This window comes from Cuculus canorus, chromosome 2, assembly GCF_017976375.1.
Source record: "Cuculus canorus isolate bCucCan1 chromosome 2, bCucCan1.pri, whole genome shotgun sequence".
Classification (NCBI taxonomy): Eukaryota; Metazoa; Chordata; class Aves; order Cuculiformes; family Cuculidae; genus Cuculus; species Cuculus canorus.
The window spans coordinates 715,120-731,237 of NC_071402.1; the positions used below are offsets into that span (position 1 = coordinate 715,120).

The 16,118-nt window shown below is 56.8% G+C and overlaps 1 protein-coding gene across 1 annotated transcript in view; it reads left to right on the forward strand.

Moving 5' to 3' along the window:
* CPSF1 (cleavage and polyadenylation specific factor 1) overlaps positions 1 to 16,118 on the forward strand; it is a 72,761-nt gene that overhangs the window by 25,987 nt on the left and 30,656 nt on the right. Inside the window, exons 6-9 of the mRNA XM_054060588.1 lie at positions 3,645 to 3,761; positions 5,762 to 5,852; positions 7,884 to 7,968; positions 14,281 to 14,422. Of these exons, the coding sequence (XP_053916563.1) occupies positions 3,645 to 3,761; positions 5,762 to 5,852; positions 7,884 to 7,968; positions 14,281 to 14,422 (435 nt within the window). The remainder of the gene's footprint in view (positions 1 to 3,644; positions 3,762 to 5,761; positions 5,853 to 7,883; positions 7,969 to 14,280; positions 14,423 to 16,118) is intronic.

The window sequence follows — 16,118 nt, forward strand, 5'->3', positions numbered from 1 at the left end:
TTCCCCAACATTCAGTTCAACCACCAAAGTGGGGGTTTGGGGGGATCTTGGGGTGATTTTGGGGGTGCTGAGGGGTTTGGGGGGGTCTCAGGGGATTTTGGGGGGGTCTCAAGGGGGTTTGGGGGTGTCTGGGGGGGTTTTGGTGTGTCTGGGACCCCATGGAGTCCTTCAACCCCTTCCCCAACATTCAGTTCAACCACCAAAGTGGGGGTTTGGGGGGGTCTTGGGGTGATTTTGGGGGTGCTGAGGGGTTTGGGGGGGTCTTAAGGGGATTTTGGGGGTGTCTCGTGGGCTTAGGGGTGTCCTGGAGGGGTTTTGGGGTGTCTGGGACCCCATGGAGTCCTTCAACCCTTTCCCCAACATCCAATTCAACCACCAAAGTGGGGGTTTGGGGGGGGCTTGGGGTGATTTTGGGGGTGCTGAGGGGTTTGGGGGGGTCTCAAGGGGGTTTGGGGGTGTCCTGGGTGGGGTTTGGGGTGTCTGGGACCCCATGGAGTCCTTCTGCCCCTTCCCCAACATTCAGTTCAACCACCAAAGTGGGGGTTTGGGGGGGTCTTGGGGTGATTTTGAGGTAATTTAAGGTGATTTAAGTTGGTTTTGGGGTGATTTTGAGGTGATTTAGGGTGATTTGAGTTGGTTTTAGGGGGGATTTTGGAATTTGGGGTGATTTCAGTTGATTTTAGGGCGATTTTGAGGTAATTTTGGGTGATTTGAGTCGATTTTAGGGGGATTTTGAGGTCATTTCAGGTGATTTGAGTCGATTTTAGGTGATTTTGAGGTAATTTTGGGTAATTTGAGTCGATTTTAGGGCAATTTTGAGGTAATTTGGGGTGATTTGAGTTGGTTTTAGGGGGACTTTGAAGTAATTATGGGTATTTGAGTTGATTTTTGAGTGATTTTGTTGTAATTTAGGGTGATTTGAGTTGATTTTAGAGTGTTTCTGAGGTAATTTGGGGCGATTTGAGTTGATTTTGTGGCGATTTTGAGGTATTTTGGTGTGGTTTGAGTTGGTTTTGCGGTGATTTTGGGGTGGTTTGAGGTGATTTAGGGTGATTTGAGTTGGTTTTGTGGCAATTTTGAGGTACTTTGGGGTGATTTGAGTTGGTTTTGGGGTGATTTGGGGTCATTTAGATTGGTTTGAGTTGGGTTTTGGGGTGATTTTGAGGTAATTTGTGGTGGTTTGAGTTGATTTTTGAGGTAATTTGGGGTGGTTTGAGTTGATTTTAGGGTGATTTTGAGGTAATTTGGGGTGATTTGAATTGGTTTTGTGGTGATTTTGAGGTAATTAAGGTGATTTGAGTTGATTTTGGGGTGATTTCAGTTGATTTTGTGGAGATTTTGAGGTAATTTAGGGTGGTTTGAGTTGGTTTTGGGGTGATTTTGGAGTGGTTTGAGGTGATTTAGGGCGATTTGTGTTGATTTTAGGGGGATTTTGATGTAATTTGGGGTGATTTGAATTGGTTTTGGGTTGGTTTTGAGGCAATTAGGGCGCTTTGAGTTGGTTTTGTGGCGATTTTGAGGTACTTTTGGGTGGTTTGAGTTGGTTTTAGGGTGATTTTGAGGTAATTTAGGGTGATTTAAGTTGGTTTTGGGGTGATTTGGGGTCATTTAGGTTGGTTTGAGTTGGGTTTTTGGGTGATTTTGAGGTAATTTAGGGTGATCTGAGTTGATTTTAGGGTGATTTTGAGGTAATTTAGGGTGATTTGAGTTGGTTTTAGGGGGATTTTGGAACTTAGGGTGCTTTGAGTTGGGTTTTGGGTGATTTTGAGGTAATTTAGGGTGATTTGAGTTGATTTTAGGCTGATTTTGGGGTGATTTCAGTTGGTTTTGTGGAGATTTTTAGGTACTTTGGTGCGGTTTGAGTTGGTTTTGTGGTGATTTTGGAGTGGTTTGAGGTAATTTGGGGTGATTTGAGTTGATTTTAGGCTGATTTTGAGGTGATTTAGGGTGGTTTGAGTTGATTTTTGGGTGATTTTGAGGTAATTTGGGGTGATTTGAGTTATTTTAGGCTGATTCTGAGGCAATTTGGGGCGCTTTGAGTTGGTTTTGTGGCGATTTTGAGGTACTTATGGTGATTTGAGTTGGGTTTTGGGGTGATTTTGAGGTAATTTAGGGTGATTTGAGTTGATTTTGTGGTGAATTTGTGGTGATTTGAGTTGGTTTTGTGGAGAATTTGAGGTACTTTAGGGTGATTTGAGTTGGTTTTGGGGTGATTTTGAGGTACTTTAGGGTGATTTGAGTTGATTTTGGGGTGATTTTGGGGTGATTTCTGTTGGTTTTGGGGTGATTTTGAGGTAATTTAGGGTGGTTTGAGTTGATTTTAGGCTGATTCTGAGGTAATTTGGGGCGCTTTGAGTTGGTTTTGTGGCGATTTTGAGATACTTTGGTGCGGTTTGAGTTGGTTTTGGGGTGATTTTGGGGTGGTTTGAGGTGATTTAGGGTGATTTGAGTTGATTTTAGGCTGATTTTGAGGTAATTTGGGGTGATTTGAGTTGATTTTAGGCTGATTCTGAGGCAATTTGGGGCACTTTGAGTTGGTTTTGGGGCAATTTTGAGGTACTTTAGTGTGGTTTGAGTTGATTTTGGGGTGATTTGAATTTATTTTAGGGTGATTTTGAGGTAATTTCTGGTGGTTTGAGTTGTTTTTGGGGTGATTTTGAGGTAATTTAGGAGGGTTTGTGTTGATTTTGGGGTGATTTGGGTCATTCAGGGTGGTTTGAGTTGGTTTTGGGGTGATTTTGAGGTGATTTAGGATGATTTAAGTTGGTTTTGGGGTGATTTGGGGTCATTTAGGTTGGTTTGAGTTGGGTTTTTGGTGATTTTGAGGTAATTTAGGGTGATTTGAGTTGGTTTTAGGGGGATTTTGGAATTTAGGGTGGTTTGAGTTGGGTTTTGGGGGATTTTGGAGTGGTTTGAGGTGATTAAGGGAGATTTAGGGTGATTTGAGTTGATTTTGTGGTGATTTTGAGGTAATTTGGGGTGATTTGAGTTGATTTTAGGCTGATTTTGAGGTACTTTGGTGTGTTTTGAGTTGGTTTTAGGGTGATTTTGAGGTAATTTAGGATGATTCAAGTTGGTTTTGGGGTGATTTGGGGTCATTTAGGTTGGTTTGAGTTGGGTTTTGGGGTGATTTTGAGGTAATTTTGGGTGATTTGAGTTGATTTTAGAATGATTTTGAGGTAATTTGGGGTGATTTGAGTTGATTTTGTGGTGATTTTAAGGTAATTTTGGGTGGTTTGAGTTGGTTTTAGGGGGATTTTGGAATTTAGGGTCGTTTGAGTTGGGTTCTGGGGTGATTTTGAGGTGATTTAGGGTGATTTGAGTTGATTTTAGGCTGATTTTGAGGCAATTTCTGGCGCTCTGAGTTGGTTTTGTGGCGATTTTGAGGCAATTTGGGCACTTTGAGTTGGTTTTGTGGCAATTTTGAGGTACTTTGGTGCGGTTTGAGTTGGTTTTGGGGTGATTTTGGGGTGGTTTGAGGTGATTTGGGTGATTTGAGTTGATTTTGAACTCATTTTGAGGCAATTTCTGGCGCTCTGAGTTGGTTTTGTGGCGATTTTGAGGTACTTTGGTGCGGTCTGAGGTGGTTTTGGGGTGATTTTGGGGTGGTTTGGGGTTGATTTGGGTGCGGGGGGTGTTTGCAGGGGGAGCTGCGTATCAGCGTGCTGCCGGCCTTCCTCTCCTACGATGCGCCGTGGCCCGTCCGCAAAATCCCCCTGCGCTGCACCGCCCACTACGTCGCCTACCACGTCGAGTCCAAGGTGCCGCCTTCATCCCCTCCTCCTCCTCCTCCCACCGCGCTGCCTTCCTCCTCCTCTTCCTCATCTGACCCTCCTTTTACTGCTCTTCTTCCTCCTCCTTTTCTTTCTCCTCCTCTTCTTTTTCTCCTCTTCTTCCTCCTCTCTTCTTCCTCCTCTCTTCTTCCTCCTCTCTACTTCCTCCTCTTCTTCTTCTTTCTTCTCCTCCTTCTCTTTTTCTCCCTCTTTTTCCTGCTCTTATTCTTCTTCCTCTCTTTCTTCCTCCTCTTCTTCTTCTTCCTCCTCCTCTTCTTCCTCTTCTTCCTACTCTTCCTCTTCCTCTTCATCTTTCTCCCCTTTTCTTTCTCCTTCACTTCTTTTTCTCCTCTTCTTTCTTCCTCCTCTCCTCTTCCTCTTCTCTTCTTCCTCCTCTTCTTCTTTCTTCTTCTCCTCTTCTTTTTCCTCCTCCTCCTCCTCCTCTTCTTTCTCCTCCTCTTCTTTTTCTTCCTCTTTTTCCTGCTCTTATTCTTCTTCCTCTCTTTCTTCCTCCTCCTCCTCTTCTTCTTCTTCCTCCTTCTCTTCTTCTTTTTCCTCCTCTTCCTCCTCCTCTTCATCTTTCTCCCCCTTTTCTTTCTCCTTCTCTTCTTTTTCTCCTCTTCTTCCTCCTCTTCTTTCTCCTCCTCTTCTTTCTCCTCCTCTTCTTTTTCTTCCTCTTTTCCTGCTCTTATTCTTCTTCCTCTCTTTCTTCCTCCTCTTCTTCTTCTTCCTCTTCCTCGTCTTCCTACTCTTCCTCCTCCTCTTCATCTTTCTCCCCCTTTTCTTTCTCCTTCTCATCTTTTTCTCCTCTTCTTCCTCCTCTCTTCTTCCTCCTCTTCTTCTTCTTCTTTCTTCTCCTTCTCTTCTTTTTCCTCCTCTTCCTCCTCCTCTTCTTTCTCCTCCTCTTCTTTTTCTTCCTCTTTTTCCTGCTCTTATTCTTCTTCCTCTCTTTCTTCCTCCTCCTCCTCTTCTTCTTCTTCCTCCTTCTCTTCTTCTTTTTCCTCCTCTTCCTCCTCCTCTTCATCTTTCTCCCCCTTTTCTTTCTCCTTCTCTTCTTTTTCTCCTCTTCTTCCTCCTCTCTTCTTCCTCCTCTTCTTCTTCTTTCTTCTCCTCCTCTTCTTTTTGCTCCTCTTCCTTCTCCTCTTCCTTCTCCTCTTCTTTCTCCTCCTCTTTTTCTTCCTTTTTCCTGCTCTTATTCTTCTTCCTCTCTTTCTTCCTCCTCTTCTTCTTCCTCTTCCTTCTCTTCTTCTTCTTCCTACTCTTCCTCCTCCTCTTCATCTTTCTTCCCCTTTTCTTTCCCTTCCTCTTCTTTTTCCTCCTCTTCTTTCTCCTCCTCTTCTTTTTCTTTCTCTTTTTCCTGCTCTTATTCTTCTTCCTCTCTTTCTTCCTCCTCCTCTTCATCTTTCTCCTCCTTTTCTTTCTCCTTCTCTTCTTTCTCCTTTCTTCTCCTCCTCTTCTTTTTCCTCTTCTTCCTTCTCCTCTTCCTCCTCCTCCTCCTCTTCCTCCTCCTCGTCTTTCTCCTCTTCCTCCTCCTCCTGCTCTTCATCTTTCTCCTCTTCCTCCTCCTTTCTTCTTCCTCCTTTCTTCTTCCTTTCTTCTTCCTCCCTCTTTTTCCTCCTCCTCTTCCTCCTCCTCCTCTTCTTCTCTTTCTCTTCTTTTTCCTTTTCTTCATTTTCCTTCTCTTCATTTTCCTTCTCTTTTTCTTTCTCCTCTTCTTCCTCCTCCTTTTTCTTTTTCTCCTCTTCTTCTTCCTCCTCTTTCTCTTCATCTTCCTCATTATCTTCCTCCTCCTCCTCATCTTCCTTCTCCTCTTTTCTACTTCCTCCTTCTCTATTCTTCCTCCTCCCCTTCTTCCTCCTCCTCTTCTTCCTCCTCCTCTTCCTTCTCCTCCTCATCTTCCTCCTCCTCCTCCTCTTCCTCTTCCTCTTCCTCCTACTCATCTTCCTCTTCCTCTTCCCCTTCCTCTTCCTCTTCCCCTTCCCCTCCAGGTCTACGCGGTGGCCACGAGCGTCAGCACCGTTTGCACTCGCATTCCGCGCATGACGGGGGAGGAGAAGGAGTTCGAGACCATCGACCGCGGTCAGCGAACCCCAAAACCCCCTTTGCCCCCCAAAACCCCCCCTTTGCCCCCCAAAACCCCCTTTGCCCCCCAAAACCCCCTTTGCCCCCCCAAACCCCACCTTTTGCCCCCCAAACCCCCCCCTTTGCCCCTCAAACCCCCCCCTTTGCCCCCCAAACTCCCCCTTTCGCCCCCCAAACCCCCCTTTTGCCTCCACAAATCCCCTTTTCCCCCCAAACCCCCCCTTTTGCCCCCCAAATCCCCCCTTTTTCCCCCCCAAATCCCTCCTTTGCCCCCCAAACTCCCCCTTTCACCTCCAACCCCCCTTTTCCCCAAAAAACCCCCCTTTTTCCTCCCCAAAACCCTTTTGAGCCCCCAAACTTCCCTAAGTACCCCCCAAACATCCCCATTTGTCCCCCAAAACCCCCCTTTGCCCCCCAAATCCCCCTTTTGCCCCCAAACCGCCCCTTTTTGCACCCCAAATCCCCCCTTTTGCTCCCAAAATCCCCCTTTTGCCCCCCAAATCCCCCTTTGCCCCCAAAATCTCCCCTTTGCCCCCCAAATCCCACCACTGCCCCCCCAAACCCCCCGTTTTCCACCCCCAAACCCCTCCTTTTGCCCCCAAACCCCCCCTTTTTCCACCCCAAACTCCCCCTTTTGCCCCCCCAAATCCCTCCTTTGCCCCCCAAACCCCCCTTTTTCCCCCCCAAATCCTTTTGCCCCCCAAATCCCACCTTTGCACCCCAAAACCCCCCTTTCACCTCCAAACTCCCCCCTTCGCCCCCCAAAACCCCCTTTCTTCCCCCCCCAAACCCCTTTGAGCCCCCGAACTCCCCCAAGTACCCCCCAAACACCCCCGTTTGCCCCCCAAAACCCCCCTTTTTCCACCCCAAACTCCCCCGTTTGCCCCCCAAAACCCCTTTTTTCCAACCCAAACTCCCCCTTTCGCCCCCCCAAATCCCACCTTTGCCCCCCAAACTCCCCCTTTCACCTCCAAACACCCCCGTTTTCCCCCCCAAAACCCCACTTTCTCCCCCCCAAACCCCCCTTTTGCCCCCCCAAATCCCACCTTTGCACCCCAAAACCTCTTTGAGCCCTTGAACTCCCCCAAGTACCCCCCAAACACCCCCGTTTGCCCCCCAAAACTCCCCTTTCTTCACCCCCAAAACCTCTTTGAGCCCCCGAACTCCCCCAAGTACCCCCCAAACACCACCCTTTGCCCCCCAAAACCCGCCTTTTTCCACCCCAACCCCCCCTTTTGCCCCCAAACCCCCCCTTTTTCCACCCCAAACTCCCCCTTTCGCCCCCCAAATCCCACCTTTGCCCCCCAAAACTCCCCCTTTCCCCTCCAAACACCCCCGTTTTCCCCCCCCAAAACCCCACTTTCTCCCCCCCAAACCCCCTTTTTGCCCCCCCAAATCCCACCTTTGCACCCCAAAACCTCTTTGAGCCCTCGAACTCCCCCAAGTACCCCCCAAACACCCCCGTTTGCCCCCCAAAACCCCCCTTTCTTCCCCCCCAAAACCTCTTTGAGCCCTCGAACTCCCCCAAGTACCCCCCAAACACCCCCATTTGCCCCCCAAAACCCCCCTTTTTCCACCCCAACCCCCCCTTTTGCCCCCAAACCCCCCCTTTTTCCAACCCAAACTCCCCCTTTGCCCCCCAAATCCCACCTTTGCCCCCCAAAACTCCCCCTTTCCCCTCCAAACACCCCCGTTTTCCCCCCCAAAACCCCACTTTCTCCCCCCCAAACCCCCTTTTTGCCCCCCCAAATCCCACCTTTGCACCCCAAAACCTCTTTGAGCCCTCGAACTCCCCCAAGTACCCCCCAAACACCCCCTTTTACCCCCCAAAACCCCCCTTTCTTCCCCCCCAAAACCTCTTTGAGCCCTCGAACTCCCCCAAGTACCCCCCAAACAGCCCCGTTTGCCCCCCAAAACCCCCCTTTTTCCACCCCAAATCCCACCTTTGCCCCCCAAACTCCCCCTTTCACCTCCAAACTCCCCCCTTTGCCCCCCAAAACCCCCCAAATGACGCTGTTGCCCCCCCAGACGAGCGCTATGCGCCCCCCCAGCAGGAGGCCTTCTCCATCCAACTCATCTCCCCCCTCAGCTGGGAGACCATCCCCAACACCAGGTCAGAAACGGGGGGACCCCCCTGCACCCCAAAACCATACAGGCACCCCCAAACCCCACAGGCACCCCCAGAGCCCTCCCAAACCCCACAGGCACCCCCAAACCCCACAGGTACCCCCGAGTCCCTCAAACCCCACAGGCACCCCCAAATCCCACAGGAACCCCCAAACCCCACAGGCACCCCCAGAGCCCCCCCAAACCCCACAGGCACCCCCAAACCACACAGGCACCCCTAAACCCCACAAGCACCCCAAGTTTCCCCCCGTGACCCCCCCAAACCCCACAGGCACCCCCAGACCCCCCCAAATCCCACAGGCACCCCCAGAGCCCCCCCGGAGCCCCCCCAAACCCCACAGGCACCCCTAAACCCCACAGGCACCTCAAGGTCCCCCCCGACCCCCCCAAATCCCACAGGCACCCCCAAAGCCCCAAAAACCCCACAGGTACCCCCAAACCACACAGTCATCTCCAGAGCCCCTACAGGCACCCCAAGAGCCCCCCAAACCCCACAGGCACCCCCAAACCACACAGGCACCCCTAAACCCCACAAGCACCCCAAGTTTCCCCCCGCGACCCCCCCAAATCCCACAGGCACCCCCAGAGCCCCTCAAACCCCACAGGCACCCCCAAACCCCACAGGCACCCCTAAACCCCACAAGCACCCCAAGGTCCCCCCCGACCCCCCCAAATCCCACAGGCACCCCCAGAGCCCCTCAAACCCCACAGGCACCCCCAAACCCCACAAGCACCCCAAGGTCCCCCCCCGACCCCCCCAAATCTCACAGGCACCTCCAGACACCCCCAAATCCCACAGGCACCCCCAGAGCCCCCCCGGAGCCCCCCAAACCCCACAGGCACCCCCAAACCACACAAGCACCTCCAGAGCCCCCCCAAATCCCACAGGCACCCCCAAAACACACAGGCATCTCCAGAGCCCCCCCCAAACCCCACAGGCACCCCCAAAACACATAGGTATCTCCAGAGCCCCCCCAAACCCCACAGGCACCCCCAGAGTCCTCCAAACCCCACAGGCACCCCCAAATCCCACAGGTACCCCCAGAGCCCCCTCAAACCCCACAGGCACCCCCAGAGCCCCCCCGGAGCCCCCCAAACCCCACAGGCACCCCTAAACCCCACAAGCACCCCAAGTTTCCCCCCGCAACCCCCCCAAACCCCACAGGCACCCCCAAACCACACAGTCATCTCCAGAGCCCCTACAGGCACCCCAAGAGCCCCCCCAAACCCCACAAGCCCCCCCAAACCACACAGGCACCCCTAAACCCCACAAGCACCCCAAGTTTCCCCCTGCAACCCCTCCAAACCCCACAGGCACCCCCAGACACCCCCAGACCCCCCCCGGAGCCCCCCAAAACCCCACAGGCACCCCTAAACCCCACAAGCACCCCAAGGTCCCCCCCCCGACCCCCCCCAAATCTCACAGGCACCCCCAGAGCCCCCCAAACCCCACAAGCACCCCCAAACCCCACAGGCATCCCCAGCGCCCCCTCAAGCCCAACAGGCACCCCTAAACCCCACAAGCACCCCAAGGTCGTTCCCCCCCGGCCCCCCCAAACCCCACAGGCACCCCCAGACACCCCCAAATCCCACAGGCACCCCCAGAGCCCCCTCGGAGCCTCCCAAACCCCACAGGCACCCCTAAACCCCACAGGCACCTCAAGGTTCCCCCCCCCGACCCTCCCAAACCCCACAAGCCCCCCCAAACCACACAGGCACCCCTAAACCCCACAAGCACCCCAAGTTTCCCCCTGCAACCCCTCCAAACCCCACAGGCACCCCCAGACACCCCCAGAGCCCCCCCGGAGCCCCCCAAAACCCCACAGGCACCCCTAAACCCCACAAGCACCCCAAGGTCCCCCCCCGACCCCCCCAAATCTCACAGGCACCTCCAGACACCCCCAAATCCCACAGGCACCCCCAGAGCCCCCCCGGAGCCCCCCAAACCCCACAGGCACCCCCAAACCACACAAGCACCTCCAGAGCCCCCCCAAATCCCACAGGCACCCCCAAAACACACAGGCATCTCCAGAGCCCCCCCCAAACCCCACAGGCACCCCCAAAACACATAGGTATCTCCAGAGCCCCCCCAAACCCCACAGGCACCCCCAGAGTCCTCCAAACCCCACAGGCACCCCCAAATCCCACAGGTACCCCCAGAGCCCCCTCAAACCCCACAGGCACCCCCAGAGCCCCCCCGGAGCCCCCCAAACCCCACAGGCACCCCTAAACCCCACAAGCACCCCAAGTTTCCCCCCGCAACCCCCCCAAACCCCACAGGCACCCCCAAACCACACAGTCATCTCCAGAGCCCCTACAGGCACCCCAAGAGCCCCCCCAAACCCCACAAGCCCCCCCAAACCACACAGGCACCCCTAAACCCCACAAGCACCCCAAGTTTCCCCCTGCAACCCCTCCAAACCCCACAGGCACCCCCAGACACCCCCAGAGCCCCCCCGGAGCCCCCCAAAACCCCACAGGCACCCCTAAACCCCACAAGCACCCCAAGGTCCCCCCCCGACCCCCCCAAATCTCACAGGCACCCCCAGAGCCCCCCAAACCCCACAAGCACCCCCAAACCCCACAGGCATCCCCAGCGCCCCCTCAAGCCCAACAGGCACCCCTAAACCCCACAAGCACCCCAAGGTCGTTCCCCCCGGCCCCCCCAAACCCCACAGGCACCCCCAGACACCCCCAAATCCCACAGGCACCCCCAGAGCCCCCCCGGAGCCCCCCAAACACCACAGGCACCCCCAAACACCACAGGCACCCCCAGAGCCCCCCAAACCCCACAGGCACCCCCAAACCCCACAGGTACCCCCAGACCACACAGGCATCTCCAGAGCCCCCCGAAACCCCATAGGCACCCCCAGAGTCCCCCCAAACCCCACAGGCACCCCCAAAACACACAGGCACCCCCAGGGCCCCCCCAAATCCCACAGGCACCCCCAAAACACACAGGCACCCCCAAACCCCACAGGTACCCCCAGAGCCCCCCCAAACCCCACAGGCACCCCCAAACCACACAGGCATCTCCAGAGCCCCCCGAAACCCCATAGGCACCCCCAGAGTCCCCCCCAAACCCCACAGGCACCCCCAAACCACACAGGCATCTGCAGAGCCCCCACAAACCCCACAGGTACCCCCACAGCACCCCTCAAACCCCACAGACACCCCAAGACCCCCCCAGAGCCCCCCCCAAACCCCTCAATTACTGCCCCAAAGCTCCCCCAAAACCCCTTAATCACCCCCCAGAACCCCCCAAATCTGCCCCCCCTGACCCCACTTTTCCCCCTGGGCTTAATTCTGCCCCCCCAAAGCCCCCCAATTTGCCCCCCCGACCCTGTTTTGCCCCCAAGGGGGGTCCTGGGCCCAATCCTGCCCCCCCAATCCACCCAAACCCCTCAATTACTGCCCTAAAGCTCCCCCAAAACCCCTTAATCTCCCCCCAAACCCCTCAATTACTGCCCCAAAGCTCCCCCAAAACCCCTTAATCTCACCCCAAACCCCTCAATTACTGCCCCAAAGCTCCCCCAAAACCCCCCAATCTCCCCCCAAAACCCCCCAAATCTGCCCCCCCAAAACCCCCTTTTGCCCCCCTGGGCCCAATCCTGCCCCCCCCAACCACCCCAAACCCCTCAATTACTGCCCCAAAGCTCCCCCAAAACCCCTTAATCTCCCCCCAGAACCCCCCAAATCTGCCCCCCTCGGACCCCACTTTTCCCCCCGGGCTTAATTCTGCCCCCCCAAAGCCCCCCAATTTGCCCCCCCGACGCTGTTTTGCCCCCAAGGGGGGTCCTGGGCCCAATCCTGCCCCCCCAATCCACCCAAACCCCTCAATTACTGCCCTAAAGCTCCCCCAAAACCCCTTAATCTCCCCCCAAACCCCTCAATTACTGCCCCAAAGCTCCCCCAAAACCCCTTAATCTCCCCCCAAACCCCTCAATTACTGCCCCAAAGCTCCCCCAAAACCCCTTAATCTCCCCCCAAACCCCTCAATTACTGCCCCAAAGCTCCCCCAAAACCCCCCAATCTCCCCCCAAAACCCCCCAAATCTGCCCCCCGTGACCCCAATTTGCCCCCCTGGGCCCAATCCTGCCCCCCCAACCACCCCAAACCCCTCAATTACTGCTCCAAAGCTCCCCCAAACCCCTTAATCACCCCCCAGAACCCCCCAAATCTGCCCCCCCTGACCCCACTTTTCCCCCTGGGCTTAATTCTGCCCCCCCAAAGCCCCCCAATTTGCCCCCCCGACCCTGTTTTGCCCCCAAGGGGGGTCCTGGGCCCAATCCTGCCCCCCAACTCCCCCAAACCCCTCAATTACTGCCCCAAAGCTCCCCCAAAACCCCTTAATCTCCCCCCAAACCCCTCAATTACTGCCCCAAAGCTCCCCCAAAACCCCCCAATCTCCCCCCAAAACCCCCCAAATCTGCCCCCCGTGACCCCAATTTGCCCCCCTGGGCCCAATCCTGCCCCCCCAACCCCCCCAAACCCCTCAATTACTGCCCCAAAGCTCCCCCAAACCCCCCAATCTCCCCCCAGAACCCCCCAAATCTTCCTCCCCCAACCCCACTTACCCCCCATGGCCTTAATTCTGCCCCCCCAAAGCCCCCCAATTTGCCCCCCCCGACCCTGTTTTGCCCCCACGGGGGGTCCTGGGCCCAATCCTGCCCCCCCAAACCCCCCCAAACCCCTCAATTACTGCCCCAAAGCTCCCCCAAAACCCCTTAATCTCCCCCTAAAACCCCCCAAATCTGCCCCCCTGACCCCAATTTGCCCCCCAGGGCCCGATCCTGCCCCCCCAACCCCCCCAAACCCCTCAATTACTGCCCCAAAGCTCCCCCAAACCCCTTAATCTCCCCCCAGAACCCCCCAAATCTGCCCCACCCGACCCCACTTTTCCCCCCGGGCTTAATTCTGCCCCCCCAAAGCCCCCAATTTGCCCCCCCGACGCTGTTTTGCCCCCAAGGGGGGTCCTGGGCCCAATCCTGCCCCCCCAACTCCCCCAACCCCCTCAATTACTGCCCCAAAGCTCCCCCAAAACCCCTTAATCTCCCCCCAAACCCCTCAATTACTGCCCCAAAGCTCCCCCAAACCCCTTAATCTCCCCCCCAAAACCCCCCAAATCTGCCCCCCCGACCCCAATTTGCCCCCCTGGGCCCAATCCTGCCCCCCCAACCCCCCCAAACCCCTCAATTACTGCCCCAAAGCTCCCCCAAACCCCTTAATCTCCCCCCAGAACCCCCCAAATCTGCTCTCCCCGACCCCACTTTTCTCCCCGGGCTTAATTCTGCCCCCCCAAAGCCCCCCAATTTGCCCCCCCGACCCTGTTTTGCCCCCAAGGGGGGTCCTGGGCCCAATCCTGCCCCCCAACTCCCCCAAACCCCTCAATTACTGCCCCAAAGCTCCCCCAAAACCCCCCAATCTCCCCCCAAAACCCCCCAAATCTGCCCCCCTGACCCCATTTGCCCCCCTGGGCCCAATCCTGCCCCCCCCCAATTTACCCCCCAACCCTGTTTTGCCCCTCCTGGGCCCAATCCTGCCCCCCCAACCCACCCAAACCGCTCAATTACTGCCCCAAAGCTCCCCCAAACCCCTTAATCTCCCCCCAAAACCCCCCAAATCTGCCCCCCTGACCCCAATTTGCCCCCCTGGGCCCAATCCTGCCCCCCCCAATTTACCCCCCAACCCTGTTTTGCCCCTCCTGGGCCCAATCCTGCCCCCCCAACCCCCCCAAAACCCCTCAATTACTGCCCCAAAGCTCCCCCAAAACCCCTTAATCACCCCCCAGAACCCCCCAAATCTGCCCCCCCTGACCCCACTTTTCCCCCTGGGCTTAATTCTGCCCCCCCAAAGCCCCCCAATTTGCCCCCCCGACCCTGTTTTGCCCCCAAGGGGGGTCCTGGGCCCAATCCTGCCCCCCCAACTCCCCCAACCCCCTCAATTACTGCCCCAAAGCTCCCCCAAAACCCCTTAATCTCCCCCCAAATCCCTCAATTACTGCCCCAAAGCTCCCCCAAAACCCCCCAATCTCCCCCCAAAACCCCCCAAATCTGCCCCCCGACCCCATTTGCCCCCCTGGGCCCAATCCTGCCCCCCCAATTTACCCCCCAACCCTGTTTTGCCCCTCCTGGGCCCAATCCTGCCCCCCCAACCCACCCAAACCGCTCAATTACTGCCCCAAAGCTCCCCCAAAACCCCTTAATCTCCCCCCAGAACCCCCCAAATCTGCCCCTTCCGACCCCGTTTTGCCCCCGGGGGGGGTATTTGGGGCCTGATCCTGCCCCGTCCCCGCCAGGATCGATCTGGAGGAGTGGGAGCACGTGACGTGTATGAAGACGGTGTCGCTGCGCAGCGAAGAGACGGTGTCGGGGCTGAAGGGTTACGTCGCCCTCGGCACGTGCCTCATGCAGGGCGAGGAGGTCACCTGCCGCGGCAGGGTGGGTCTGGGGGCAACTGGGAGGGACTGGGAGGGACTGGGAGGGCAACTGGAGGGCCGGAGGGGCAACTAGAGGGGGCTTCGGGGGGTCTGGGGGGCAATTTGGGGGGTCTGGGGGGCAATTGAGGGGTTGGAAGGGTAACTAAGGGGGGAGATTGGGGGGTTAGGGGGCAACTGGGGGGACTGGGAGGGACTGGGAGGGCAACTGGAGGGCTGGAGGGGCAACTGGGGGGGAGATGGTGGGGTTTGGGGGGCAATTTGGGGGGTCTGGGGGGCAATTGAGGGGTTGGAAGGGTAACTAAGGGGGGAGATTGGGGGGTTAGGGGGCAACTGGAGGGACTGGGAGGGACTGGGAGGGCAACTGGAGGGGCGGAGGGGCAACTATGGGGGAGATTGGGGGGTCTGGGGGGCAATTTGGGGGGTCTGGGGGGCAATTGAGGGGTTGGAAGGGTAACTAAGGGGGGAGATTGGGGGGTTAGGGGGCAACTGGGGGGACTGGGAGGGACTGGGAGGGCAACTGGAGGGCCGGAGGGGCAACTGGGGGGGAGTTTGGGGGGTCTGGGGGGCAATTTGGGGGGTCTGGAGGGCAATTGAGGGGTTGGAGGGGTAACTAAAGGGGGAGATTGGGGGGTTAGGGGGCAACTGGGGGGACTGGGAGGGACTGGGAGGGACTGGGAGGGCAACTGGAGGGCCGGAGGGGCAACTAGGAGGGAGTTTGGGGGGTCTGGGGGCAATTTGGGGGGACTGGGGGGCGATTGAGGGGTTGGAAGGGTAACTGGGGGGCAGATTGGGGGGTTAGGGGGCAACTGGGAGGGACTGGGAGGGCAACTGGAGGGCAGGAGGGGCAACTAGGGGGGAGTTTGGGGGGTCTGGGGGGCAATTTGGGGGGTCTGGGGGGCGACTGAGGGGTTGGAAGGGTAACTGGGGGGCTGGTGGGGCGACTAAAGGGGGAGATTGGGGGGTTAGGGGGCAACTGGGAGGACTGGGAGGGCAACTGGAGGGCCGGAGGGGCAACTAAGGGGGAGTTTGGGGGGTCTGGGGGGCAATTTGGGGGGACTGGGGGGCGATTGAGGGGTTGGAAGGGTAACTAAGGGGGGAGATTGGGGGTTAGGGGGTAACTGGGGGGACTGGGAGGGACTGGGAGGGCAACTGGAGGGCTGGAGGGGCAACTAAGGGGGAGTTTGGGGGGTCTGGGGGGCAATTTGGGGGGTCTGGGGGGCAATTGAGGGGTTGGAAGGGTAACTAAGGGGGGAGATTGGGGGGTTAGGGGGCAACTGGGGGGACTGGGAGGGACTGGGAGGGCAACTGGAGGGCCGGAGGGGCAACTGGGGGGGAGTTTGGGGGGTCTGGGGGGCAATTTGGGGGGTCTGGGGACAATTTGGGGGGTCTGGGGGGCGATTGAGGGGTTGGAAGGGTAACTAAGGGGGGAGATTTGGGGGTTAGGGGGCAACTGGGGGGACTGGGAGGGACTGGGAGGGCAACTGGAGGGCCGGAGGGGCAACTAAGGGGGAGTTTGGGGGGCAATTTGGGGGGTCTGGGGGGCAATTGAGGGGTCGGAATTGTAACGGGGGGACTGGAGGAGCAACTAAGGGGGGAGATTGGGGGGTTAGGGGGTAACTGGGAGGGACTGGGAGGGCAACTGGAGGGCCGGAGGGGCAACAAGGGGGGAGTTTGGGGGGTCGGGGGGGCAATTTGGG